Below are 26515 nucleotides of genomic sequence, written 5' to 3'. Positions count from 1 at the left end.
TATCCTCCGCTCTGAACGGCGTGTGAAATTTTACGTTTATCGCGTGGAAAGCCACTGAATAAGCGCGCAGCTCCTCGCTGGGTTGTTTGCGCTGGAAAGTTAATCCGAACAACGAAACTCTGTTGTTGAAATCTCCCCGCGTGGATTAACTGTGAGTCAGGAAAAAAACATAATAACTTTATTGTTTGCCTAGTGAGGAGGGGAGGGGGGCAGTGAGAAAGCAAGCAGCGAGGGATGATTCCCCCCCCACACACACACACCACCCGCTGCTCCCATTCAAACCTGTTGCTCACCGCTCATGTTTGCGGCTGTCAGGACAGCTGCTGGACCCCGCTGTCCCGCTCATGTGTCTTTCTCTGCACAAGTGTTGGTGACACATGGAGATAAGAGGGGGAGGATGGCGATTCATTGTGAACCTGTGTTTGTGGTAAGAGTTGTGAGGAAGCTTGGTTTAGCGGGACCTGAACACAAAACGTGAGGTGCAAGTATAATTTTAGCACTGTTTTATTTTTATTAAAAAAAAAAATTAGGCTCCTTCACAAGGGGTAAAATAATGAGTAATAAAACTGTAACTGTAATAAAATTTAGGTTGAAGGTTCAGGATAAGCAGTTTTTCCCACATGTAAACCATTTAGGCCTTCCACTGCAGGAAGCTCAGTGGGACTGTGATTTTTAAGGCTTTTTTTCAAGTGGGGTTTATATTTAAGTTTAAAATGCTTCTTTCTCTATCACATAGCCAAAAATATCAGGGAAGTGCGGGATTTCTGGTGAGAAAGGTAACCCAGCTGCCTATGCATTTTCAACTGGAATTATAATTTATTTTCTTTCTTTCTTTTTTAAGTTTGTCCAGGACTCAGAGCCTGATCTTACTTCTCTGAAAGAGAAGCATGAAAAGCCTTAATAATAGTTGTATTAACCTGTTTCAGTCATGGTCTCAAGGTTGTATGGAGTTTTGTGCATTTCAGCCACTTATTCTGCTTTATGGAGGGCAAAAAGTGCTACAATAATAGGTGCATGTTCAACACCTCTGTTGGCCCTGTGGTGATGCTGAAGTTTAGACTGTCGTATATAAACTCCGTGTTATGAACAGACTGACGCTGTGAGAGCAGTCAGGAGCTCCAAGGTCACAGAGTGTGCTATGTCTCTGCACTGCATTTGTAAATCTGAGAAACTTTGGCAGAGAAGTACTGTCCTCTCTCTATCTGTGTGTGTGCAGTAGTGAGAGTACAGGCTATTAGTTATCAGCCCTGATTCTGCAGAAGAAAGCTAATGAAAGCACACCACAACAACAGTGACAACTACCAGCAAACAGCAGAGGTAATCAGAACCCTGCAGTTTTCTTTCTGGTGCTTCACTCTTTAAACCCCCCTCTGTTTTCCATCTCACTCCAGAGTTGTTACCTGTGTATTCAGCTTTGGTGATACAAGGCGTGAGAAATTACCGCCTGACAAACATTCGGGTGAGTTTTTTGTTCTTGGCTGGCAACTCTGTACTCCACCATTTGCATTGGCAGGTTACCAGATATCATTTAGAGATCATTTAATACCTCAGCCCTAGAAAATGTGCCTGGCTGTTAAATTTAAAGCGTTTATCAGTCATTGTGGCTTCATGTAAACATGAGAGTTTCTGTGCTTTAATTAAACACATTCCCACGGTCCAACAGCTTTAAGATAGGTCAGCAATATTTGAAGGGGCCTTCAAACTTGTGAAAACCAAATAAAAAATGTACAGAACTGATCTGATATCTAATTATTTGTAAGTTTTTTTGTTTGAGGGTTGTTGTTTTTTTTATAGATTGAGGGACTTTTTTACTCCACATTAGCAAAACTGAATGGTCTTACTTGCAAATGTAACTTTCATATTTTCAGAATTTATTAACTGCGGCACTTTTTCCTTCTTTGGTAAAGCCAGCGAGATTGTGACATTGTTATACATAATTATATCTGCATTTCTGCTTATTTTTAAGTGTTTTATTAATGAAAATAGATATTAGTCTTTAGTTGGTGAAAATGACAATACTGGTTTCTATGCAGGAAGGTCACTGACTAACAAGTCAGATGTTCATGGGGTGATGAACATCTGTGCTACTTGGCATAATAGTCTAATTTATAACGCTGCCTTAAAGGTATAGTTTGACTTTCGGAAGTTTATCAACACCTGAGTGCCGTAAGTGCATCCTTAGAAAGTTAGCTATGTGAGGTATGTCTGAATGGAGAAAAACAATTAGCTTGGAGGGGAAAAAGCTGTAATGCATACAGAGCAGGTGTCCTTAACTAATTATGCCTTTGACATTCACTAAAGCTTTAAGACGAGGTGGGCCTGCTATAGTAAGAAGAAAGGTGTTAACTCCTCGGTTATCTCCTGAGGTCATGTGTGTCTTCAAAATACATTAATTTTAAACTAAGAGGTTCATTTTTTTTTAACCATTGGCTCGCCCAGAGGTTACCCTTTTTGTGGCATTTTTAAAGGTACTTTCTGTAATTACCCTCTGGGAAAAATATAACATTCACTGGCAGGGGGCAGTGTTTTACCTGTAGGACTGGTGATGTTTCCAGATATGTGTTGCTGGGTTGTTTTGTTTTGGGGTTTTTTTTATACTTCTGGTTTCATCTCAGGGAGGCTTTGCATTTTCTTAAATAGAATGAGGTGTTAATGATTTGACTGCTTAAATAATGATGGCATTACCTTGTTTCACCATCTTGTGGTGCAAATTGGTATTGCATCAAAGTGCAGCAAAGTGCTAGTGCGTGGTTGTACTTGATATCTGTTCTTGATATCTCCTCAAGTCATAGTGGCTGTTTCTTCACACCCTGTTGATAGCTTTAGTTAAATTTAGAGAGGAAAAGAATAATACTAATAAAAATTAACTTTATAGTATCTTTCCAACTGAAAATGGTACGAATGTTTCACATATAGGCAAAGCAAAGAGTCGCTGCTACCTGATTAAAAGGAAAATAGACATTTTTGTGTTATTTATGATGAAAAGAAATGCATTTTGTACTCAGTAACTTCTTAAAAATCAAAGTCCTGGTGATTTTCCTTTGATCAGGAAGACTTGAACCTAAAATCTGTTTCAGGTGCTATTTAAGATTTTGCTTTATCTTAAATAACCACTGAAAAATCAGGCTTTTCATACTGCTCCATCGTAAATGGACTGTGACTGCCATTTAGCCAACTGATGCTGTTTATAGAAAGAGAGAAGAAGAGAGACATTTGTAAGTTAAATAGAGCCACATCAAACATATGTCTGCAGTACAATCAGAGGGATCATTCCTAACAAATCCCTCTGTGTACTGTATATTTGGATCTGGTGCCAGTTCAGAAGCAGCCTTTCATAGTGCGGTCCCCGTCATTACACCGCCTCTCGATGTCTCTCAGAGTGCAGACCACCCATAATGTACAATACGTGAAACAGGCCGGAGGACAGCAGCTTCGTCCAGAGCTCATCAGCCCGGCTCTGCCCCACTGACCAGACAGGCTTTCTCACGGTTCAGCCAGGCATACAGCAGAGGAGGTTAAATTAAGGAGGGGGAGGAGATGGAAAACGCTTAAAGGGAAAAGGAGAACAGGGAGATGGAGATATTGAAGGGAATTTTGGGAGCAGATTGAGAGCTAAATGGCGGGTGGTGGGGAGAGAGGATGGTGAGAGATGGATTTTTTATTTTTTTTGCAGTAGGAGGGAGGGGAAAATACAGGGAAGCTGTAACTACACTGATTGTTGTGTTTAGGGAGGGATGTGCTTGTTTTGCTCAGAGAGGACAAATTATAGATGTACTCTAACAGTATTTGAGGGGGTGATGCAGTGCAGTCCTGTCCCCTTTTACCTATTTGTGACAGGCAAACAATCAAGAGCTCAACCAAGCAGGACACTTCCTATCCAGCCCAGCTGTGCCAGCCAGAACACAGTCAGAAATACTGGGCCTGTGTAATTCCTAAACAGTTGATGCAGAAAGTCTGGACTTTGTTTTAAAGTCAACTGTGGTGGTGGACAAATATTTATGACTGCACCACGTGCTGCCTAGATGTTAGTTGTCCAGTTTATTTAATCCATTTGCACATGTGAGATTGTTTTGGAGTGATTCAGATCAGGGCTGTGCGATTTGACCAAAATCTCATATCCCGATATATGACATCGATAACGATATAAATCACAAAAATTTAGCATGTTCTGTAAATTCTGTGAATCTCGGGCAGCTAGACTTGCGTGAAGTGTTTCCAGCTGGGCGTCGTGTACCTGGAGTCGAGTGTTTTAACTGATGCATGAAACGATACATTTTCAGACATAAGTTGTAACAGCCGCCGTTTTCTTTGTAAGCATTTATTACACGGCGTGCTGCGGGGAAAAGCCTGTTCTAACGTTTGAGTCTAAGGTTAATTTTTTTTTAGCACCTGACGGCTCTTTTTGGCTTCTCATCTGTAAACACCCTGCATACTCTTTCACGTGATTCCGTTTATTTTGAAAAGTCTCAAAAGGATCTTGAACTTTATTGTGAAAGGTTTATGTGGAAACTAAACCAGCGGACACGCAATGGTTTTACCGTCGTTGTTGCTAAGGACAACGCATAAAAACAGGCGCTTGTCCGTCTGTAGTGTGGTTATATTAAATATAACAGAAAGAGAGAACTTTAAGAAATTAATATAGCCACTACAGTGACCATCAAAACGACGAAAAAATATTGCCGTGAACGTTTATTTTGCGACACCACGAAACAAACGATAGCGTAAAATGAAACGATAGATGTTTTTATATCGTCATCCGATATATATCGTTATATCGAAAAAGCCCTATGAACAAACTTGTTAGGCAGATTTTACTTGCATACAATGAAATTGCTTTTCAAACAAAGCTCAGTTAAAACTTTTACTCACTTCTGAAAAAAAACCGCTTGGCTGCTAAATTATGCAGAGCATTCAGTCACTTAGTTATGTTAACCTCTGGTTGAAGTTCATATCTTTTATATATTTTCTGTATTCTCTATTTCAACTTTTTTTTTTAAACAGTAAAAGCTAGAAGAGTGGTGTCTGGTTTGGTCTCCAAACACATTAATTTATATGTTTGTTTTGAGATCAGTGGGCTTTTATAGGCCCAGATGTTAAAGAAATATGCAAAGAAAAATGCAACTTCAGCAAAATGTTTTTTTTTTTTTTACTAACAAGCATATTTATTTTTGTGCCAATAGTTTGAGACCTTTTATGAATAGTATAACAAAAAATTTTAATTGTCACTTATGACTTTGTCTTCCAGCATTCATGAAAAAAGGATAAACAGTCTTTTTTCATTAATTGTATTTATGTTCTTGTTGTTGTTGTTGTTTTGACCCCTTCCTTAAAGCTGAAACTTGCAGTTTAATTCAGATCGTGTCTCTGTGACAGGAGGAGATCCTTCCATCAACAAAATCTATCAAGAGGAGGTTAAAGATTTCAAAAGGTGAACATGAGGAACAATCGTTCATGGTTTCACCTTCGTCTTTGGAGTTTTCTCCTTTGGTCTGATTTTGGCAGCGCGTAGCTAAGGTGTTGGCAGGCTGTCAGCTGTCTGTCTTGTAATTTAGTTTAAGTTCAGATCCAGTCAAATCAGCTGTTCACTGATCATATATAACAGAAAGTGTGGGTTAAGGCAGTAAGCCTGTATCCCCTTACATAACAGTAGTAGTATTTTTCCATCAATTTTGGCTGTTTGATAAACAAAAATGTACCCGGTTATTCTTCAGTTTAGTGCACTTGAATGGACCGTTTTTAACACGCTCATTCTGTGTTGTGTGCTGGGATGAATGAGTTACTGACTCATCTCTGTTGTTATTTTGTCCTGACAGGCTCATGCAGTTATAATCTCCTGATTGAACTGCATGCCTGGACTCACTTGTCCTTTCATGTAAACTTTGTCTTTGTGCCCACACACTTAGGTTTGTTCATGCAACAGTGAAGCAACCTGTGAGAGAAGAAGGTTTGCTCTCAAATCAAACGGGATCTCTGAGGTCAGAGCTCCAGAATCTGTTTACTGTTTGCCACTCGGCCTTTGTTACTTATGAATCTTATCATTTCTTGGCTCTTGAAGGCCGCAGTAAAATTTTGTTTTTTACCCGCAGCCATTTGGCTCAGTGCTCCGCATATTTCCAAATGCAAGAGGAAGAAAAAGCAGAGGATTTGGAAGCCGCAGGGCTCTTTGATTCAAGGCCAGACCGCCACAAATATGAGATGCTCAATGTCATTATCAGCCCTCACATGTGTTTTTTGTACTGATTTCCTGTATGTAACAGGCCCCTGTGCTTTGTTGTATATTACAACTTAATCCGTCAGATAACTGTTTGTATTTAAATGTAGGAGTATAAGGTTTGTGTTACTGTAGTGTAGTGATCCTCCTCAGTCTTTTGTCATAACTTTTTATCCTTCCTTTAGGCAGTGCTTTCTTTCAGTTCCTTTCAGTTCAGATGCATTGACTGACTGTTTTGGTGTCTCAGCCCAAACACTAATGATAGGCCTCTGTGGTGATTTATTCTCCTCTCCCTGTTGTCACCAGACTCATTATAACTGGAAAGAGGCATTTATCATCCATGTTGTAACTGTGCTGTTGCAAGTCAGTTGCGAGTCAGTTCTGCTAATGGGAATTAAATCCAGAGTTGGGAGCTGGGTGGGGATTCCAGGGAAAAAACTGAATATGTGTTCAAGTGTGAAGCTAAATTTTTGATCTGGTCAAAAAAAGTCTGCATGCTTCAGCTTTGCTCACTAAACCTAAAGCAATAAGAGTGGCTGTTGTCACACATGACTTCCAGATGCTGTTGTTTGTTTTTTGGCATTATTAGCATTAGCACCAGTGTTAGCTTTCCCTGTCTGCTTGTGAAATGCTGACTTGTTGACCCCGTTTCTTGTCTTTTTAAGGTTCTGCAGTTCTTCATGTCGTATTATTTGAACAGAGGCGAGCTCCCAAAAACTGTTTACTCGGCCCCTCAAAAGTTTTGTGATCAATATTCATGCGTAGTAGGTCTCACAGTTTTCAGTGTGGACAATAAGCTTCCGAGTAAAACAAACCACACAGCAACATATTAATGACAGCATTTGTCCATCAGGGACCCTCAAGAGGAACTTTTATTGAGAACAGTTTAACCCTCATCCCACTTTCCTGTTCTGATGTGTTGATATTAGCCTAACCACAGCTCTGTAGTTAGCTAGTCCAACATCACTAACTCCTGAAGTGATCATTTTATTGGAGCTGAAGAAATTTGGACCATTTTGTATTTGTTTACTTTTAGGAACTGAATCAGCGTTTGGAAATGGTGATAGCGACAGACTTCTAATCTAATTCCTCCTGACCTTCTCCAGTCATTCATACAGAGACATAAACATAACAAGCGCTTCTTGTACAGATGTCACTAAAATTCGTAGAAGAGAATAAAAAAATAGGTTAATGACCTTTGAAAATGGATCTCTCTTTACAGTTTACATTTTTATAGTTGTCCTGTAACTTCAATGGTTGTTGATATAAGAGATGATGAAGGAAAATACTTGAATTTAAAGCAAGGAAATATTGACTAAATATAGAAAAACTTAAATTATTTGATTATTTGTGAGATTTCACTGAGCACTGAAAATAATTTCATAGAAATACAGAACAGAGTTTAATTTAAATAATTTTTTTTTACTTTTCTCTAAAGCTTTGTTCTTATTTACAGTATGAACTGGTAATGAGTCTGTATCTCTTTCTGTTTTCATCTTAGTTCATCTCTTTTCCAATGGAATCTGTCTTTGATAATCCTGTTGAGAAAACTGAGAGAACAGCTTTGCATATATAAATCACAGCTGATCTGTCTACCATTCATTTCATTTGATTTTTTATCCTTTCAAGAGGAAATAGCCTTTTTCAGACACGTTCATATTACTGGAAATACTTGGTTTGTTTTAAGGGGAAGCTTCCTGGATAGAGTGCAAGGGAGGCAAAACACATGCTCGTGTACTCAACCGCTATCTACGCTGTTCTCATATGCACCACATGTCAGGAGCTGTCGGCTTTAAGATCTGCTGCATCTCATCTGACTGTGTTGGGAATTCACCTATCTCAACCTCTCTTAAATAACTGCATACTTGTCGTAGACTTGTGACTTAATTATAATGATAATAATGGATTGCATTTATACAGCGCTTTTCGGGGCCCTCAAAGCGCTTTACAATTCCACTATTCATTCACTCTCACATTCACACACTGGTGGAGGCAAGCTTGCTCGGAGTTCCCACTCAAATTCATTGAAGTTTATATTTGTCATGAGTTGCATACATGGCTTTTTGATGGTTGTAATCATCTCTTGTCTTTCATGTTTCTCTTGTTTCCTGCTTCACTTGTCTGACCTCTGGTAGCTAGTATCATGCTGTTCTTGACAAATATCCTAGAGGTTATTCTGCAGGTGTCGAAGGGGGGGGGGGGGGGGAACGGACAATAGCAATAGTTTCCAGTTCCTTTATAGCTGTGCTTCCAGTCCAGATGATATATAATCTCTTCAGCAAGTTTGGGATTTACCTCAGGGTCTCTCCTAGTTAGACCTCCCCGGGACCTCCTTAGCTTGTTTCTTCTGACACAAAGGAGCAGTGTCTCTACTGCGAGCTCCTCACCTGATCTCTGAGGATTAACCCAGCAGACTCTGTTTTGGGTAACTAACTGGAGCTCATGACTGGGGATACACTGATCCAACTTTTTCCAGTTGAAATGTGATACCAATACCTTGGTTTTGATTATCTGCTGGTACTGACTTCTGATCCAGTGTTAATGTTGAATTAATAAACTTTCTTCCTCACTAGGAGGAAGAGACTGCGAGTCTTTCCCTAGGGTGTAAGGAAACATCAAGCTGAGGTTAAAATTTATTTTCGTAAGTAGGTAAAATAAAAGGTATTTATTAATAAAATATTGTAGTAACAACAGGACCAAGAGGAAGCTGCACCGGTTTCTCACACTCCATCTTCCCATCAGTTGTGAATATGATGCTGAGATACCTGAACCTCCTGTGTTTACAGCACCCGCTCATCCCTGGCACACAGGGAACCGTCAACAAGAAATAAATGTTCAATCAACTAATGATTGAACATTTGAAGATCATGACCATTTCTACTTTGATCCATCATTTAACATTTGCCTGCGCCATTCATCGGCTGCTTTCGCACATCTGGCAAATCGAGTGAGGTTTTAAGATTTGACTGGAATACTTTTTTTAGTCCTTGGGTTTTCCTTTAGTTCTTGATTATTTCTATTTTAATTTTGTGTGCTCATTAAAATGCTTAGAGTACTTTGTAGGTACAGTTAGTTTTGTCTTTGCCGACGTTGATCCTGATTTATTTTTCTGTACTGATGTTCTCTGTCTGTGCTGCGTCATTGGCTCTGAACCTCTCATTTCTCAGTGTGTTTCTAGGCGGGTCTCACTTCACTTCAAACGCTCCTGCTGTGAAAGACTTTATTACCACAGCAGCCTGTGAGCTCAGCAACATGACTCATGCCCTGTTAACTTGTGACCCGCCCAGATCGCCCTCTGAATTGCCTCATCACGCCCTCTATCCCCCCATCCTTACATCCCAGCATCTTTTTCATCACTTTGTTTTCGACTTTCTCCTGTTTTTTGTTCTTTTCATGAGCAAATGGAGCGAATGAGCACAGTATTTTGTAGAAAGCAGCTGTTTTTAACAAGCCAGCTGAGTCATTACATCCTCAGAATCCTTCTTGTGCAATGAAGCCGTGTAAGATTTTACTGTCCTACTATAAATATACTACAACTGAATTTTTTCTTAGTCATAGACTCTCGGAGTGGTGATGGTACACAAACCAGCCACACAATGATGTTGTTGGATTCAGACTTTTCCCTATCACTTAAACTGTTCAACTAAACTAATAATTAACACGACTAATACTGAATAACCAGAACTGCAAAAAGACAGTGAGGAGTAATGCCAGTGCTGAGAGGGACCCATCTGGCTCTACCTTCTGTCTTTATATGCAAGCAGAGGATCGTTTGCAGCAAATCACAATGACTGATGTTGAATGTTGTTCGCAGAAACAAAAATCACACAGAAGAAAATAAGATTTAGCCTTTTAGATTGTGATATTTGGAGTGGGTATAAAATTGATTTGGTTCAGCACATCTGTGTAGTTCAGAAAACATTTACTGTGATTTTAACATTTTTTGCACCGCTTCATTAAGTACATCAAAAAAAATCATCAGGTGATTTTGCTGAGGTGGGAACTTTTCAGATTTGACTTTTTTAACCCTGGAGAACCCATGGGGTCAAATTTGACCCCATGGGTTCCCTAGTAAACCAATGGGGTCGTATCTGACCCCATGTGTTCTCCAGGGTTAAATATGTAATGAGCCCGCCACTCCACCTCACCTGTCAGTCACCTGCTTTACCTGATTCCCCTGCTTGACTACAGGGAGTGTCTCTTTTCATACTGGATCCAGACTGCTGTTTTCTAACATATGCTGGTTTTTGTTTCAGTCAACCACAACAGCAGGTGATTTTATTAAGGTCACTAGCTAAGTGTGGACATCTGTCAAACATGAGAAAACATCATTGGCGGGACAGATTGCCAGTTTATTACAGGGCTTTTTTTCCACTTGCACGATCAGTTGAGCCTCACGTGGGCCGAACTCGCTGAAGTAAAAAGCGAGTGTCAATCCTGAGTGGGGCCTCACAGTCCTTCCAACAAGTTAAATATCGAAAATATTAAAACCACTTCTTTATTCCGTCGTCTTATAGCCATCTAATATCAGTCCTCAAAGGAAAATGTTGCAGGATGAGATGAAGGGCGTGGGAAAAGTTCTGAGACATCCTCCCACTTGCACACAGTGATAAGTTGAAATCACAATTATTTTTAAGTGATAAGTGCAGAATCGTGTATTTGTCTGTTTTATCTGGCAAAATGTGAGCTGTTAATGACTCACTGCAGAGTATGTACGTGACAGCTGCGAGTGCTGCCAAAACTGGCCAAAAATCACATTTGATTAATGGTTAAAAAGAAACAGGATTTTGAATCATTTGACTCTCGATTAACGTCTGCAAGAGGCCAAAGCAGTACAACGAAAGACGACTCGTTTAGTATGTTTGTTTCAGCCTAATCATGTTTTTAAAAACGAATTGAGTCTGTCTCTCCAAAAACACACAAATTTACACTGACAAGCAAAGCAAAGATTTAAATACTTTTTTACCAATAAAAATATCTGCTAAGAAAAAAGCACGAGGGCTCTCAAGAGTTGACTGAAAGAACTTTTGCTTTGTCTTAATAGTAACGTTTGGTAGGAAACACCCGGTTATCACCTGCAGATTTCTTGAAACTGTTTGATATTTGAGTTTACTTCTGCCGAGCTTGAAGCTCCAGCAATTCTTACTGTGTAGAACACCTTTATTTGACTGATCGGTTTCAGTTTGTGGACTTCATCAGGTTCATCATAAAACAGAGAGCCACATGGGGGAGAGAGAGAAGTGCTTTAAATATGATAAATGAAATAAAAAACTTAAAATAAACAAATGGTATAACTGAGTGTTTAAAGAACAGGTAAAACAGAACACATGATAAAAGGAGCTTAATCAAACATACGATGCAAATTAAACCTGAGTCATTTTAAAACCATGACAAGAAAATTTAGACTTTTTGAAAATGATTCATTGAGAAGACTTCATCCACAGCCTCTAAAACCCTTAAATGAGATGTGACTTTTAAAGCTTGACAGCAGTTGTTTTCGAGCGTCGCTGCCTGTGAGCATGCATGTGTGATGTGTTTTACATATTTTACTTGGGAGTTTTACATTTGCATTTTCTCCTTACTGTTACTTTCTGTTAGCCTTCATCCCTTTCCACCTTCCTCCACACAGGTCTGATGCTCGGCCACAGCTGCCATCATGTTTGCCAAAAAGAAGAAGTCTCGTATCCAGATCTCAGCTCCGTCCAACTTTGAGCACCGTGTGCACACGGACTTTGACGAGCAGGAGCAGAAGTTTGTCGGGCTGCCGCGGCAATGGCAGTCACTCATCGAAGACACGGCGCAGAGGCCCAAACCCTTTATCGACGCGACCATCATCACTACTGTAGAACCGCGAAAGGTGAGCGAAAATCAGAGATTGAGTTTATCATACTGATTCTTTAGTGATAGACGATCTAAAATATTCTCGTGATTGTAATTTCAGTCATTTTTATACAAAAACAACACACGCTGCCAGCCCTGTAACCTGCTAACTTTACAGATTGTAATGCATCCTCCTTTTTTTTCTTTCTTCTTTTAAATCTCCAGACCATCGTACGCGGCAGCAGGATGGGAACAGAGTCTCTAACATGGCTGCTGGATGAGTTCGACACCATGTCCGTGACTCGCTCCAACTCCCTGCGGCGAGGGAGTCCTCCAACGCACCCTCGCAGGGACTCGAGCTCTTCAGGAGGAGGTGGGGGGCAGGAGAACGGAGATCCTCAATACAGACACTACTCAGACAGACAAGACAGGTGAGACGATGAACTACAGCTCCCCGTGGAGTGATAATCGTGCACATTTGCCCCGTTCCAGATTCCTCGGAAATTGGGTGCGTTCTCGTAAAGTCGAAAAAACGGAAAAGCAGGGTTTGTTTTGCTTCTTAGCAAGGTAGAGCAATTCGTCCATTACTACCAATACAGCATAAAACAAAACACCACTGCAGCACGTTCATGGATGCATCCTAATCTCTGGACTATCCATAGCTTATTTAGTGAGTCACAAATGCACAACAGTGGTAGTACAGATTACAAGTTTTACATATTTTAATACTGTTTACGTTCACTGCCACCATTTTTGATTGTTAACTCGGGTTGATGAGGCTGTGATAAGGGCGTGTTCCAATTCTGACTTCCTCTGGAAGGCACCATTACTCCCTACACACCAAATGTTTTCAGGACCAGCTAAAGGAAGCTTACTCATGAGTACTGGATTACTTAATTAGGTTAGTTTAGAAAACTATAAGTCTAAGTCTACAAATAGGAGTGAAGAAACTTAGTAAATTGTCATGAAATCTAAACTATACTGAAATGATATTGTGTACTTACCATAAATGTCCTTTTATATTTTAAGTAGTTTTTGTGTTAAGTTTCAGTTTTTGATTACTCTGTTTGTTTATCTTTTGTTTTGTTTTATTACGTGGCATTTTTTCAGGTTGTCAGCACAGTCATGTAGACATCCCAGTCTCAATAAACATCTGCAACAAAGTAAAACTAAAGATATTGTCTGTGTTTGTTTATTTTGTGTTATTTTATTTTTGTATTTTATTTAAGTGCAAGATCTTCTTTCGGATAATTGCTTTTCCATCTTTTTTGGTGGGATAACTAAAATGTATACCACCCCCCTTTATAGTTTTTTCACTTAACTGAAATGACCTCCGTTTACAAAAAATAATTAAACAGAAAGAAAACTGTACAGGAAATGTCTTTGCTTTCGTTCTTCTTGACACAACCTGCCTAATGAGGCTTCAGTCCTTTTGTTCATTCAGATTTGGCATGTCAACATGACTGTGAGTCATCTGTCTTCACTGCAAGCTATGTTTATATCATAAAGTCTATTTTGAACAGACAAACACCCTCTATAATAAACTGTAATAAGTAAAAATACTAAAACTCAACATTTTCAAACAATAAAAACTCAACTGGAAACAACTTGAAAATAAATCAAATGCAAAATAAAGGAGAAATGCAAATTAATGAAATAATATAAAGTTATTATAAATCTGTTCTGTATTTACATTTGTGTCGATATGATTTTCAGAGACCGACTCAGACAAGACCAGCAGAGCGGAGGTGACCCCCGCCACCAAGGTCAGCGCGGAGTCCGTCCTCCTCAGACAGATGAGGTGATCCAGGGCCGCCCCCAACAGCAGCCCCGGGGTCAAGAGCCCAACAGAGCCCAGAGGGACAGACAAGGCCCCCCTCCTCCCCCTCACAGAGACAGACAGCCTCGGGACAGAGACCAGGTAGACACGGAAGAACCTGGATTCACATTCACAGCTGTATTATTATTTTTAAGGCTGTTTGATGCTCAGTTCTTGCCCAGCTTTCTTCTGATTGACTCCCCCCTCACAAACAGAAGGCGTCATCACATTTATCCAAAAGTAGGGGGAAAAAAATGTTGAAACTGAGAGTAATCTGAAGCCTTTTGCTTCACACTGATTGGAAATTTGGGCATGTTTGACATGAACATTATAACAAAAGGTCGGTTGCGGTTCAGTTTGACCCCTTGCTCCTTTAGCCCACATACTCTCGCAAAATAGTGATTCTTATAGAAGTTGCTTAGCCACAGAATTAAACGCTGTATGAATGTGTGTGAGTGGGTGAATGAGGCTTGTAGCACAAAGTGCTTTAAGTGCTCAGAGTAGAAAAGCACTGTGTAAGTGCAATTCCATTCACCATTTATATTAAATATTACAGAAAATAAAAGCATAACAGGCAGTACAAACACCTCCTCTCTGTCGGTCTCTCCGTGAGTACTTCCCATTAATTTACTTTCTCTGGATTTTTCCCTCTCCTCAGGATCATGGGGCTCAGCGGGATCAGCCTGGTGACCACAGGCCAAAGTCCAGCTACGTGGCACGGGACAGCAGTCCTCAGTCTCCCAGAGACAAGAGGCCTCTCTCAGGACCCAACATACGCACTCCAAATCTGCCAATGTCTGAGGGAGTGATGAAAACTGCTCAACAAGCCACACGGCCGTTTAACACATACCCGCGGACAGAGAGCGATGGCGGACGCAGCCCCACAGGACAGGTAGGGGTGGGAACCCTCAGGGAACCAGTGATAAAATCACAGACGTGTCTAAACTGAGCCTGCTGGCAGATCTCCAGCTCAGATTTAGCTGCTTTCTTTGGGACAGTTACCATAGCTCCATAATAATCCTGACACTCGTGCACCTCACGAGATGTTGGAAGATGTTGTGACAGAAAAGCTTCATTTAGATTTAAGTTTGTGCTTAAGTTTGGCTCTCTTTTCCAGGTGGGTCGACACCATGAGTCCTCACCTCAGAACGGCCCCTCTAGCGGCTCCGTCCGAGGTTCCTCTGGCTCCAAACCCCCTATAAGCCACCCACACCCTCATCACTCTTCCCACCCCATCCTGGCCCCCGAGTCCTCCCAGCTCCCGCACACCCCTCACCCCAACGTTCCAGCCCCACGACCCCCTGTACCCTCTGGGCCCGCTGCATCGGGTGCTCCTCCTCAGGGCCGCTCACCACAGAGGGAACCCCAGAGAGTTTCCCATGAGCAGTTCAGGGCGGCACTGCAGATGGTGGTCGATCCGGGCGATCCGCGGACCTACTTGGATCACTACATTAAGATTGGTGAGGGCTCCACAGGGATTGTGTGTATCGCTACGATGAAAACCACAGGAAAACTGGTCGCCGTGAAGAAGATGGACCTGAGGAAACAACAGCGCAGAGAACTCCTCTTCAACGAGGTAAAAGATCTGTTTGGCAACTTAAAAAGGTCAGAGTTAACATGCCAGATTATGGGAAAAAGTACACAGAAGTAGGGAATGTAGAGCGTTTGGTTATTCCAGTTGGCTCGTTTACTCTGCACTTTTTACTGCACTGATGGCCATTGCCTTAACCAGCTGTGAGGTCACTGATCTCTGGAGATCTGTAATTTATATACTTTTGAAAATTTACACAAGGCAGTGTATGAGGTTTTAGGTGGCTTTTATTTTGAAAAGGGTCTATGGTAAACGTACAAACCCAGAAAGGTTAGGACACTGTGTTAAATCTAAATAAAACCAAAATGCATCCTCAGTCAGATTCAATTATGTTTTTGTATATTTAAAATTTATGAAGTTTGTTTATTGTGTTAAAAACGTATCAATCAAAATTTAACCCAGTTTAATCGACACGGTTAAACATTGTCAATACAAATGTTGCGTTTGTATTTCAGAGGCATTCAGAAAGCTGGCTGAACCAAAGAGGAGACGAGATCTTTCTCTGTTCACACAGATCTGGGTTTTTTTTAATAGTCTCAAATCTAAAAATAATATTTGATGCTTTCCTGACACCAGCGCATTTTTCCAAACATAGATTTTTATGTTAATACATCAGAGTGGTAGGAAATGCGTGAAATCTCTCCCCACACTCGAGTCAAGATAAAACCAATACAGTAAGTAAGAAGTCGCCTTTAGACACATCTCACGAGCCTGCGCTGCCGCCTGAAGCGTTGTGGGGTTCACGCTCCATCTCGCCTTCACCTCAGTTGCAGATTTCCGCCTTGGATTTTAAACACTTGACTCGCTTCATGAGTGACGAGGCAGGGCTTCAGTGCGATCAAAGTAGTGATGATCCTTCCTTTCTGTGTGGTAACTGCAGGTGGTGATCATGCGGGACTATCACCATGAGAACGTGGTGGAGATGTATAACAGCTACCTGGTGGGGGATGAGCTCTGGGTCGTCATGGAGTTCATGGAGGGAGGAGCGCTCACTGACATCGTGACACACACAAGGTGAGAGAGAAACTTTATACATCAGTCATTTATGCAGCACCTCGCAGTATTAAATGGCTATAATAACAACAATAATAAGAGTAAAAATCCACCTGTCTATTCATTTTCTTAATCACTGAGCCATTTCAGGGTTTACTGAGTTCTCCCAGCTGCAATAGTGATATTAATTACCAATATATACACACACTAAACCTTAATTTATGCGTATGCAGTGAATAAACGTAGAGCCTATGTAAGTGTCTGGCACTGATGCAAGCATGTGTGCACATGTTGATCTCCATGTTTGCTGTATGACCAGTAGCGAGGCCGTTCAAGGCTTTATGAGTGATTTAATAAAGTCTCAAAATGAATACAAACTTTAGCTGTAAGGCGGTGAAGTAAAGCAAGAAAAAAGGTGATGTCAGCTAGTTTCTGTTAGCTTAGCTCCAGTGTTCAAGCTAATGAGGACTGAATGCTGGAATTTAAGGAGGAGAAAATTAGTTCCAAATTTTTTACTGTATAGATTTGTTTTTTTGCAATGTTTGCTAGTTGAAAGAAACCAAAATACTTTAGGCATTGTACCCATTATATTCCTTTTTCATATGCTTTAAGCCATTTAAGTCTGCCCCTTATTAAGCTGTTTGTTCACCAGATATGATTTCCACCATAAGGGGGCGCTGTCTCCTATCTATTCAGCACAGAAACATAATGCATTACATCACATGTCTGTGTCATTTTACATTGTTTTCCACGCAACAGGAGTGAGAGTGTTTGGCAGACTGAATCATCTAAGTCTAAAACACGCATAGGAGCTTTTTTTTCTATAAATGTCATAAAGTAAATTTGGATTGGTGTGATGGGAATATTTTAGTCATGTCACGTAAATAATTTCTGTCCCTCTGAAAACATTTAGGTAATACATCATGATGGATGTACTAGTTTCACCACCCTCATCTTGCTGTTTTTATATACGGAAATGTTTAACAGTAAAAGACCGATAAGCTGCATGAGCTAATGAAACAGTTCTAGGTCTTATTTACCAAAGTCACTGAAATCTTGCCCAGGCAGGTGGTTATTTTAGGCCTGGAGACTTGCAGTACACTGATAGAAATGATGACGATAAAGAGGAAGCCAATTTGCTCGTTAGTTTACAGAAGTAGGAACATTCAAATCTATTAACATATGACCAGAGAATAGTGAATAGGGTTTAAGCCCCGCTTGTGAAAATGCTAACAAACTGTGCTGATTGTTGTAGGTCAGAAAATGTGATGTTGTTTAAGTAAACAATGATTTGTTTGCTAATTTTGTCAATTTTCTTAAATTTAATCAGATAATTTAATTTCATGTTATTTGGAACTGACTGTGTTTTAGCTTTAATATCTCTTAAGGTTGTACTAAAAGAGGTCTTGAAGTCTTAAATTGCACTTGTGTTTACATGTAGACACCCTGTGTGATGCGTATTATTGTAGCTCAAGAACTTTTCACTCCTGACTGTGAACTGAATCACAAAAACTGGTGTCTCTATTCGTCTGCAGGATGAATGAGGAGCAGATCGCCACAGTGTGTCTGTCCGTCCTGAAGGCGTTGTCTGTCCTTCACACACAGGGTGTGATCCATAGAGACATAAAGAGCGACTCCATCCTCCTCACTCATGACGGACGGGTAGGTACTACACTTCTGTAAGAATCAGTTTAAGTTCCTGTTTTGCAGCATAACACTCAATAAAACTTCTCCGGAAGGAACAAGCGTTCAGATGTTGTCAGCATTTTCCACAGAATTAAGTTGTATTTCTCTGCCATTGCTCTGACATGTGCATCTGTAAATGCAAAAAGACAAAGTCATAGTACTGCATACGCTTTGTGACAATAAATATCAGCAATAATCAGCTGACTTTCATGTCAGTTCCTCTCATGAAAAGAACTTTACGATGATAACCTCGCCCAGCTCTGCAGCCTCAGTGAGCTCCGCACATCAGCGTGTGAACTGGTTCTCCAAATGCTCTGGTTTCTGGTTAGAGCGACCCTCAGCTCACACCGGATTTCCAGAGCAGAACAAAAACTATCTTCTGAAGGAATGTGGGATTTGAGTCAGTGAATAAGAGAGCAGCTAAATGCCACTTGGTCATCCTGCCGGTGGGGTCGCGATTGGCAATTGTTAGCTGGTTTGCAGGAACTCACCTTTCAAAATAATTTTGAGGGAATTAAAACCTAAACAATGAAGAACTGCTTTAAATTATGTATGAATGTCTGACATGTTATATGTTAATAATCTGACAAGTAAAGTTTTTTCCGTAGAACCGAACAGTTTTTTTTAAATGTTGGAGCAACACAAGAGAAACCCCAGCCAGCTGATCGGTCAAAGTTTCACAGGAAGGTGAATCATATAGTTCAATTTTTAAAACAATGGCCTCACACTTGTGGTTTTGTCAGACCACAACGTAGTTGTTGAGAAAGCACTTTTTTAGCAAAAGATTGTAACAGACCTTTTATCACCAAGCGTCTTCTATTAGTAAAAATATATCATAAATCGCAAATATCATAAATCGCAATGTTGTGCATGTCTAAATATAGACTTGCACATGACCGTTGAAGTATCACCAAAGGAGATTCGTTTCCCCTCAGACCCTCGTATGCCTCGGCAGTGCTTGCAGAGGGCAGGAGAGCCCGTCGATAGACAGAACTCGCTGACCTCCTGAGCGTTACTGGGGCTGGGACAGCTTGAATTAAAACTTCACCTCCACTCGATTATGTGGGTCACAGTGACAGAGCCTTCTATAACGGGGTGTTGTTTCTCTGGTCCTATGATCACTGAGCTCTCCAGCCCCACCCTCAGTTCCCTTACTGAAGTTTGCACAGTTTTTTTTAATGTGGTGCACTTTCAGTTTAGCAAGTGTAACCCAGGTTTTTTTTTACTATTCAGAAAAGAGCTTACAGCTGCTGAATGTGCTTGTGTAAATGTGTCTGGTCAGTATGGGGCTGTACATAATGGGCAACTTGTGGGCTGCAGTTTTTTGGGGGGAGTTTTTTTGTTTACTCATTTGCATGTTGAGTGTCAGATTAATCTGTCACAGGAAACCATTTTAAACTAAATAAAACACGTTAAGCGTGAGACTGTCAATTGATGAGGTAGAGCTTTGTGGCCGGCTCACCTCTCCATAGGTCTCTTTAAGGATTAAGACTTTTAGGAGTTTGGGCTTATGCTTGACGTTGAGGTGAAGGCGTTTGGTACTTACTCATGATGGTTAAACTTCATGATTAAGAGATGTGAAAAAGCATTGATGTCAAAGCTAGCCAAATAAACATGCCCGCGTATGTACTGCACACGGAGTGGAGCAGGCAGCAGTCACTCAAACGGAGAAAAAGTGTTTTGGTAAAATATAAGAAAACATTCATCCAAATACTGTCAAACTTGTCACTGCCTTTAATCCAGCCTGCACCAGTATACCTGCCACGTTGAAAGTGTACTAGATATAGAGAAAGGGCAGAACAGGCAGATGCAGAGACATTCAGAGTAGAGATGAGCCTGAAATGTCAAATACGAGGAGTTTTCAACTAGGGCTGCCACGATTAGTCGACTAGTCACGATTACGTCGACTATCAAAATCATCGACGACTGATTTAATAGTCGACGAGTCGTTTGAAGCTTTGTAAGATCCCAAAAGACGCAGGAATAAGTAGTAGGATTTAAGAGTGTAATAACGGACTGAAACAGAAGATGGCAGCACTGCATGTACAAGGAGGCCAGCTGCCGTTAAACCCCGAAGAAGAAGAAGCTGTGTCCCAGAATTCATAGCGCGGCCCAGCTCAGTTTCCAACAATGGCGGCAGCTCGTTAGTTTTAATATTACTCTTATTATTCTTTCTGGGTCACAAAATAAACGTTTAACATATTTTCAGGCGAGAATGTAGCTGTGTAAACCTCAAATATCTGCTCAGTTTATCAAGACACCACATATTTTCAAAAGCGCTCCGACGTTTTAGGAGACGTCTGTTACCCACTAGCTCGATAGCTAGCTGGGGGCAAGGCTCACCCGGCAAATCGTTTTCAAACCCACCGCTGTCTTTCGCTACTCAGGTTAAATATATATAAGTCACTTAGATAACTTCAAATGTTATTGTTTGGCTTTTTTCAGTATTTTATTTGTTCCTGAGTAAATCTGTTTGGCTGAGATTAAAGTTATAGTTTTTACACAGCTGAATAAACATCAAGCAGACAGCTGATTATCAGAAGCGTGAGATGCTCGAGAATTTACTCCGGTGTCCTGTTATATTTTAGATAGCAAGGAGTTTATTAAACTTCACCGAAACAATCTGCAAATTTCATTAAAATTTAATAAACTATCATCTTGTCTTTATTTTTAGTTAGCACAGACCTTAAACACTTAAAGCTGTAAGCTAATGATAGTTATATAAGAGCAGATGCTGCTGGTGCAATAAGCTGTACGTTTTACGTCTAATGGATGATGATCTGATTAGTCGACTAATCGCAAAAATAATTGGTGACTAGTCGACTATCAAAATAATCGTTTGTGGCAGCCCTATTTTCAACCCAGGCCTGTTTTCATATCCATGTAAATCACTTTTATGTAATAATTTCCTTCCCTTTAACAAAAAGGCTGTCTCTCCTATCTTTTTATTCTTAGTTTTAATTTTAAAATTATTAATTATTAGCTAGTTATTTTCTATTTAAATGTGAGGGTGGGGGTTTCCCAGTAAACCATTACTTAAGCAGAATGCACCAACCACTAATATTAATAGCATTATCAGAGTTTTTTTCTGCTGTAGCGCATCACGGCGTCTGCTGTGAGAAAGGACTAGGGCATGCGCCCGTAGTGGTGCAGCTGTATCTCTTCTACTTAAATTTTGTCTCTCGAAGTGCACAAACTCTGCAGGATGCACTGCAGCCACTAACAAAACCAAGCCCACTTCTTGCATGAGTTAAAATAAAATGGCAGCTAGAAAAAGGAACCAGATGCCTCTTAACCACTACTGCATCTGAGACAGATGCCCAATCGCTTCCTGCCTGGTGACAAGCAAGTTTCTACTTTCTACAGAAAATGAAACCACAGTTAAACCAATAAAAAAAGGAACTCATCCTCTGGTGTGTCATAGTGTGTGCACACACACACACACACTCACACACACACGAACTGTGCCTCTAAAACTGAAGAACTCTGCAGGTTTTGCTGACTTAATGTTTTAATATCACTGCTGCCAGAATTTTCTCACATAGGATAAGTTGATGTAGCCGTGATGCTGAATGCGTTCACTATGTGTGTTGTAGCTCTCGCATCACATCATGAAAAACAAAATTCTGCAGAAATCTACACCCATTTCTTCATAGAAGACGAGGCTCTATATTGTGTACAATGAAATACCCAAAAATCAGTTCCTCATTAGAAAAGTTTTTTGTGCTGTTCCTGTAGAGAAGCGGCTGCCGTGTATTTCTGGCGTCGTTACACCTGCAGTTTCTCCTGGCATTGTGATCATCGTCGTTTGCTGGTTTTGTTTGTAATTCTGTTCACATTTCAGTTAATAGCTCATCAGCACAGAACAACCATTTGCCTTATTATACAGTAAATTATTAAACTGGAGCTCAGCAGTTTGCCACCTTTCCTTTTTTTCATAACCTCATAATCATCTTTGATCTAAATTCACACCGCTTTAGTCAGAAAGTGCAGATTCAGATCACGGATGCTAGGCTGTCTGTAACAGCTGTTAAAGCTGCAATCAAGACCACACGTTTCACTGTAACTCTTCAGCCCTGCAGGGCCGAGTTGGCCCACCACTTCTTAATTCACGTTTAATAATTCGAATAAATTCCAATGAGAGGAAACCTGCTTATACAGTGTAGTGCGTATATATTATACACAGACTGAGGTCTTTGCTGAGCCTCTTCTGAGAGTGCACTTGCTGTGCAAGTCACACATTTGATGCTTCTGCATAAACCACTTTGCGCTTGATCACATCTGATGAATGCTTGTGGGTTGATGTCTTTATGAGCTGTGGTTTCGCCATCCCCTCGGCCTCCAGATCTATGCATGACCAAGCGTTTGTCTGCAGTGACACCAAAGCGCTTTGTCTACTCTGTCGTGAGACAGATAAAGCACCTGCCAGCTCTGTTTAATCTTCCTGTGAGACTCTGTTTCCACAGTTTGCTGCAGTAGAATAAAATGAGTAAACGAGCGTTAACATGGCAGAAATGTTTCTATTGTAATGTCTCCAGTAGTGTTTTGGTTGCTCTAATGACCTTCAGATTGTTTAATTTATTTATTGTATGATGTGTTGGCTAGTTTTTCAAACACTGCAGATTCTACAAACACAAAGTGTCCGTTTATTATTATTATTATTATTATTATTATTATTATTATTATTATTATTATTATTATTATTATTAATATTTTTTTAATTTCATCTTTGGAGGAAAAAGGCTCTAAGGGAGGGATTATATTTGCTTACTGACACAGATGGACACCACAGATGAGTCATTCCTGTTCTCTTTTTTTCCAAGTAGACTTGGAGTCCATCTGTAGGGTTCGTGTTGGTTCGCTGTAGTTCTGTTGGAGAAGTCCTCATGGTCCCAAAATACTGGTGGGCACGCAGATGTTTGCATGCAGCTTTGTGCTCAATGTCTGATGAGGAAATTTACATCACTTGAATGCAAAAATTTTAACACCCACACAAATCATCATCACCATCTGACAAATCTTATTAGTCTAAATACTGAATGCTGTTGAAACTCAACTATATAAAATACTCACCCATACAGCACTAAAACTGAAAGCACAACTTCCATACATGTCTAAAGACTGCAAATGTATGAAGGGTGGCAGGTCCTCTAAATGATTTTCTAAGAATATTTTTCTTTATCAGTGTAATAATAAACAGTATAAACCCCCACAACCTTCTTAGAGGAAACAAGTTTAAGAGTATAACCAAAAATAAATAAATTCTCACCGTTTTATTGCCTGTAAACCAGCCTCATAGTTAAAAACATGGCTCAGGTTAACATGAGTCTAAAGTGGCATGTCTAAAGAGTACATTTCACAGAATAAATTGTTTCCCCGTTGTAAGCGGAGGATGTCTTGCTCCATCCTAGTGATTAGCTATGCAGTCATTTTATTTCCAGTATCTGTATTAGTAGTTAAAGTTTCAGTAAATAAAAAAAATCAAGTCAGAGTGTCATCTGTTAGCACCCTGAATGAACCTAAACCAGTTACAATAAACCATGAAGCACTGATGTGCATGCAGGCTCTGGGGGAAGTAGCGGTCTGCTTATTTGAAAACCGTAGTTTGAAGTTCTCTGGGTGGTCTCGTTCTCTCACGGAGCGCTTCCTGTTGGCAGCTGTGGTGTTTTGGTGCTGGGCTGGGTTTTACTTGCTGCTTGTGGTTTGTCCTGGCAGGGGAAGCAGAATCAGCCAAGCAAGAAGCGTTTCTCGGCAGAGGGGCGAGAGTGTTTGTTGTGTCTGAATGCACCTGCGTGCTGAGCGTGTGATGGTTTCATCCTCCTACAGTAAGGTCAGGCAGTGGGTTTTTGTTCTGGGTTGTGCTGTATCGTCTGCTGGACGTGGAGCTCAGTGACCATCGTGTTCATGTCTGTGTATGGTGGTGTTCACACATGTGCAGTGTGAACCACTTCTCCTAACAGGCCATTTCATTTCTCTTTATGAGTAATCTGAACCCAGCAGCCAGCACTGTGGCAGACACTCAGCACAAGGCTCAGTGTCTGAGTATGCAGCCATGCAAAAACTTTCTCAGAAAGAGGTGTGGATGGCAGCGATGCCTGACTGACATGAGGTCATGTGTGGTTCATCAGATAAACTGTGTGAATATTTATTTTTATGCGGCTGAAACAGTAAACCGATAACATTTCTGGCTCTGCTACCAGGAGTCTATTATCTAGTATCCAAATGGTGTTTTACACAGAATCAGATTGTATATGTGTGCATCATGCAGGCAGGAAAGTACACCCACACTTATCTAAACAAATGAATGAATAATTGCACACACACACTTGAGGAACTTCAGATCAGCTGAGCTTAAAGTCACTTCCAAATTCAGTCCACTAACTCCGCCATCTCAATCTGAAGGTAGCTGCAGTCTTAGCCTTTGGCGTCTATCTGACCCATAGCTGAACTGTAAAAGATGTATGTAACTTCCAGGTATGAAAGGTGCCCAGCTGGGAGGTTTTGGGGAAAACATGCCTCAGCTCTCTGTCTCTGTAAACTCTTATTTGTTAGTTTTTATTGAACTGAGTGAAAATGAGGGATGAACCAGGGTATCATCATTGGCTCAGTATCATCCCTTCTTTGGTCAGATTGTGTGGAGAACATCAGACTTCATTCATCTTTTATATACAGTTTACACTCTGACTGTAGGGTGAGTGAATGATATCAAGCCACTAGGTGGGGAAACATGACACAGGAAGTGCTGGAACTAGCTGTTTAGCAACAACAGAGCGTTCAAAATAAGAGCTATGGGGACTGTCCACAAATGAGACTCAAAATGAGCACGAGCTGCTCGCTCAAGTAAAGTCTGTTTGAGAAAAGCTGCGGAAAAATGTTTGATGTTAACAATAATGTTCCTGTTTCTTCTTGTCTTCTTCTCCTCCTTCCTCTCCATCTGCAGGTGAAGCTGTCCGACTTTGGTTTCTGTGCACAGGTGTCTAAGGAAGTGCAGAGAAGGAAGTCTCTGGTTGGAACTCCATACTGGATGGCACCAGAGCTCATATCCAGATTACCTTACGGACCAGAGGTAACACTCTGGCTGTGTTGTCTGTCAGGATAAACCTGTATTTTTGTCTCCACCCCTCACTGGTGGTCTCTCCTCTCTGTGTCCAGGTGGATATCTGGTCTCTGGGTATCATGGTCATAGAGATGGTAGATGGGGAGCCACCGTACTTCAATGAGCCGCCACTCAAAGCCATGAAAATGATTCGAGACAACCTGCCACCCAAACTGAAGAATCTGCACAAGGTAGAGCAACAGAAGAAAGGGCAATAAGCTGAAAACACCAGAAATAAAACAGACAGATCAGCTTTTAATAAAACCAGCCTTTGTGTGAAACACAGTTGAGTTGGCAGAATTTAGTGTTGCAGTTTCCCCTTAGTGACAGAAACAAAAGCAGAGAAATGTATTTTAGTTTTATATGAAAGCAGAACTTCTGCTTCCACAAGAGGAAGAATGGAGTGGTGGTGTTTATGGCCACTGCTAGCACAGGTGTGATTCTAATTTGTCCTTATTTTAATGTTGCATGAGCGAGTGTTCAGTAATCTGCAACTTTGATTTCTACTTTGTGTCATCAAGCAACAATGACAGAAGTTATCTGTGGCCTGGCTCAGGTCCTGGTGCTGATGCCACCTGAACTAAAGAGTCCCCAAAAGTTGCTTCTGTTCGTCTGGAAGTAGCGTTTTCAGTGGGAGAAACGTTTCGTCACTCATCCAAGTGACTTCTTCAGTCAGTCCAAGTTACTTGGATGAGTGATGAAACGTTTCTCCCACTGAAAACACGACTCACCAGATGAACAGAAGCAACTTCTGGAGATTTACCTACCTGGATGATTGAGAATGCATCCAAACGAGCTAAAGAGTATCACATCCACCAGGGCAGTACGCTTTCAGATTAAAAGCAGTGTTCAAAGGGAGCTAAGACTCTCATTCCCATCTTGATATTTTTAATCCTGGACTCTCCCAGATTAACTCTACATGATTCACAATTCAAAATAATACTACTTTTATTTATTCTGGATCCCTCGGTGCACACGGTCTGAAAAAGGCTGCTTCTGTGCAGCTTCCATGTGCCTGAGATGACCGTGTCAGGCATGTCTGCTCTCAGGGACATAAAAACAGTTTGAGGCTGTTTTTGAACTAAAATATTTGAGTCTTTGGCTTGTAACAGTGTTTTTCCTGCCTTTGGGGCTTGTAACTTCATCGGCATCTAAACACAATCGGTAAACATAAAGTACAAGCTTCAACTTTTATTCATGTTTTAACAAAATAAGTAAACTGTGAGTAACTAACCAATGTGGTTAAATGAAGCATCTGATTGGTTGTTAGATTAACAGCTGGATGTTTTGGCATCAAGC

General features: G+C 40.7%; 1 protein-coding gene across 3 annotated transcripts in view; it reads left to right on the top strand.

Annotated features, from left to right (window-relative positions):
• Nucleotides 1-26515, top strand: part of pak4 (p21 protein (Cdc42/Rac)-activated kinase 4) — a 52122-nt gene that overhangs the window by 17725 nt on the left and 7882 nt on the right. For 2 of the 3 annotated variants that reach the window (XM_084952015.1, XM_084952016.1), the window contains exons 2-10: nucleotides 11841-12068; nucleotides 12257-12462; nucleotides 13748-13952; nucleotides 14509-14742; nucleotides 14968-15426; nucleotides 16322-16455; nucleotides 17970-18096; nucleotides 25061-25186; nucleotides 25273-25407. In XM_084952015.1, coding sequence (XP_084808141.1) covers nucleotides 11868-12068; nucleotides 12257-12462; nucleotides 13748-13952; nucleotides 14509-14742; nucleotides 14968-15426; nucleotides 16322-16455; nucleotides 17970-18096; nucleotides 25061-25186; nucleotides 25273-25407 — 1827 coding nt within the window. In that variant the 5' untranslated portion in view covers nucleotides 11841-11867. Of the gene's footprint in view, nucleotides 1-8; nucleotides 1460-11840; nucleotides 12069-12256; nucleotides 12463-13747; nucleotides 13953-14508; nucleotides 14743-14967; nucleotides 15427-16321; nucleotides 16456-17969; nucleotides 18097-25060; nucleotides 25187-25272; nucleotides 25408-26515 lie in introns of those variants that run through there. The other variant, XM_084952017.1, reaches the window with a different exon arrangement.

This window comes from Perissodus microlepis, chromosome 14 (genome assembly GCF_051167445.1).
Source record: "Perissodus microlepis isolate ML-2025 ecotype Zambia chromosome 14, ASM5116744v1, whole genome shotgun sequence".
In the NCBI taxonomy this organism is placed as follows: Eukaryota; Metazoa; Chordata; class Actinopteri; order Cichliformes; family Cichlidae; genus Perissodus; species Perissodus microlepis.
This window is presented reverse-complemented; position numbering and strand designations above follow the sequence as displayed.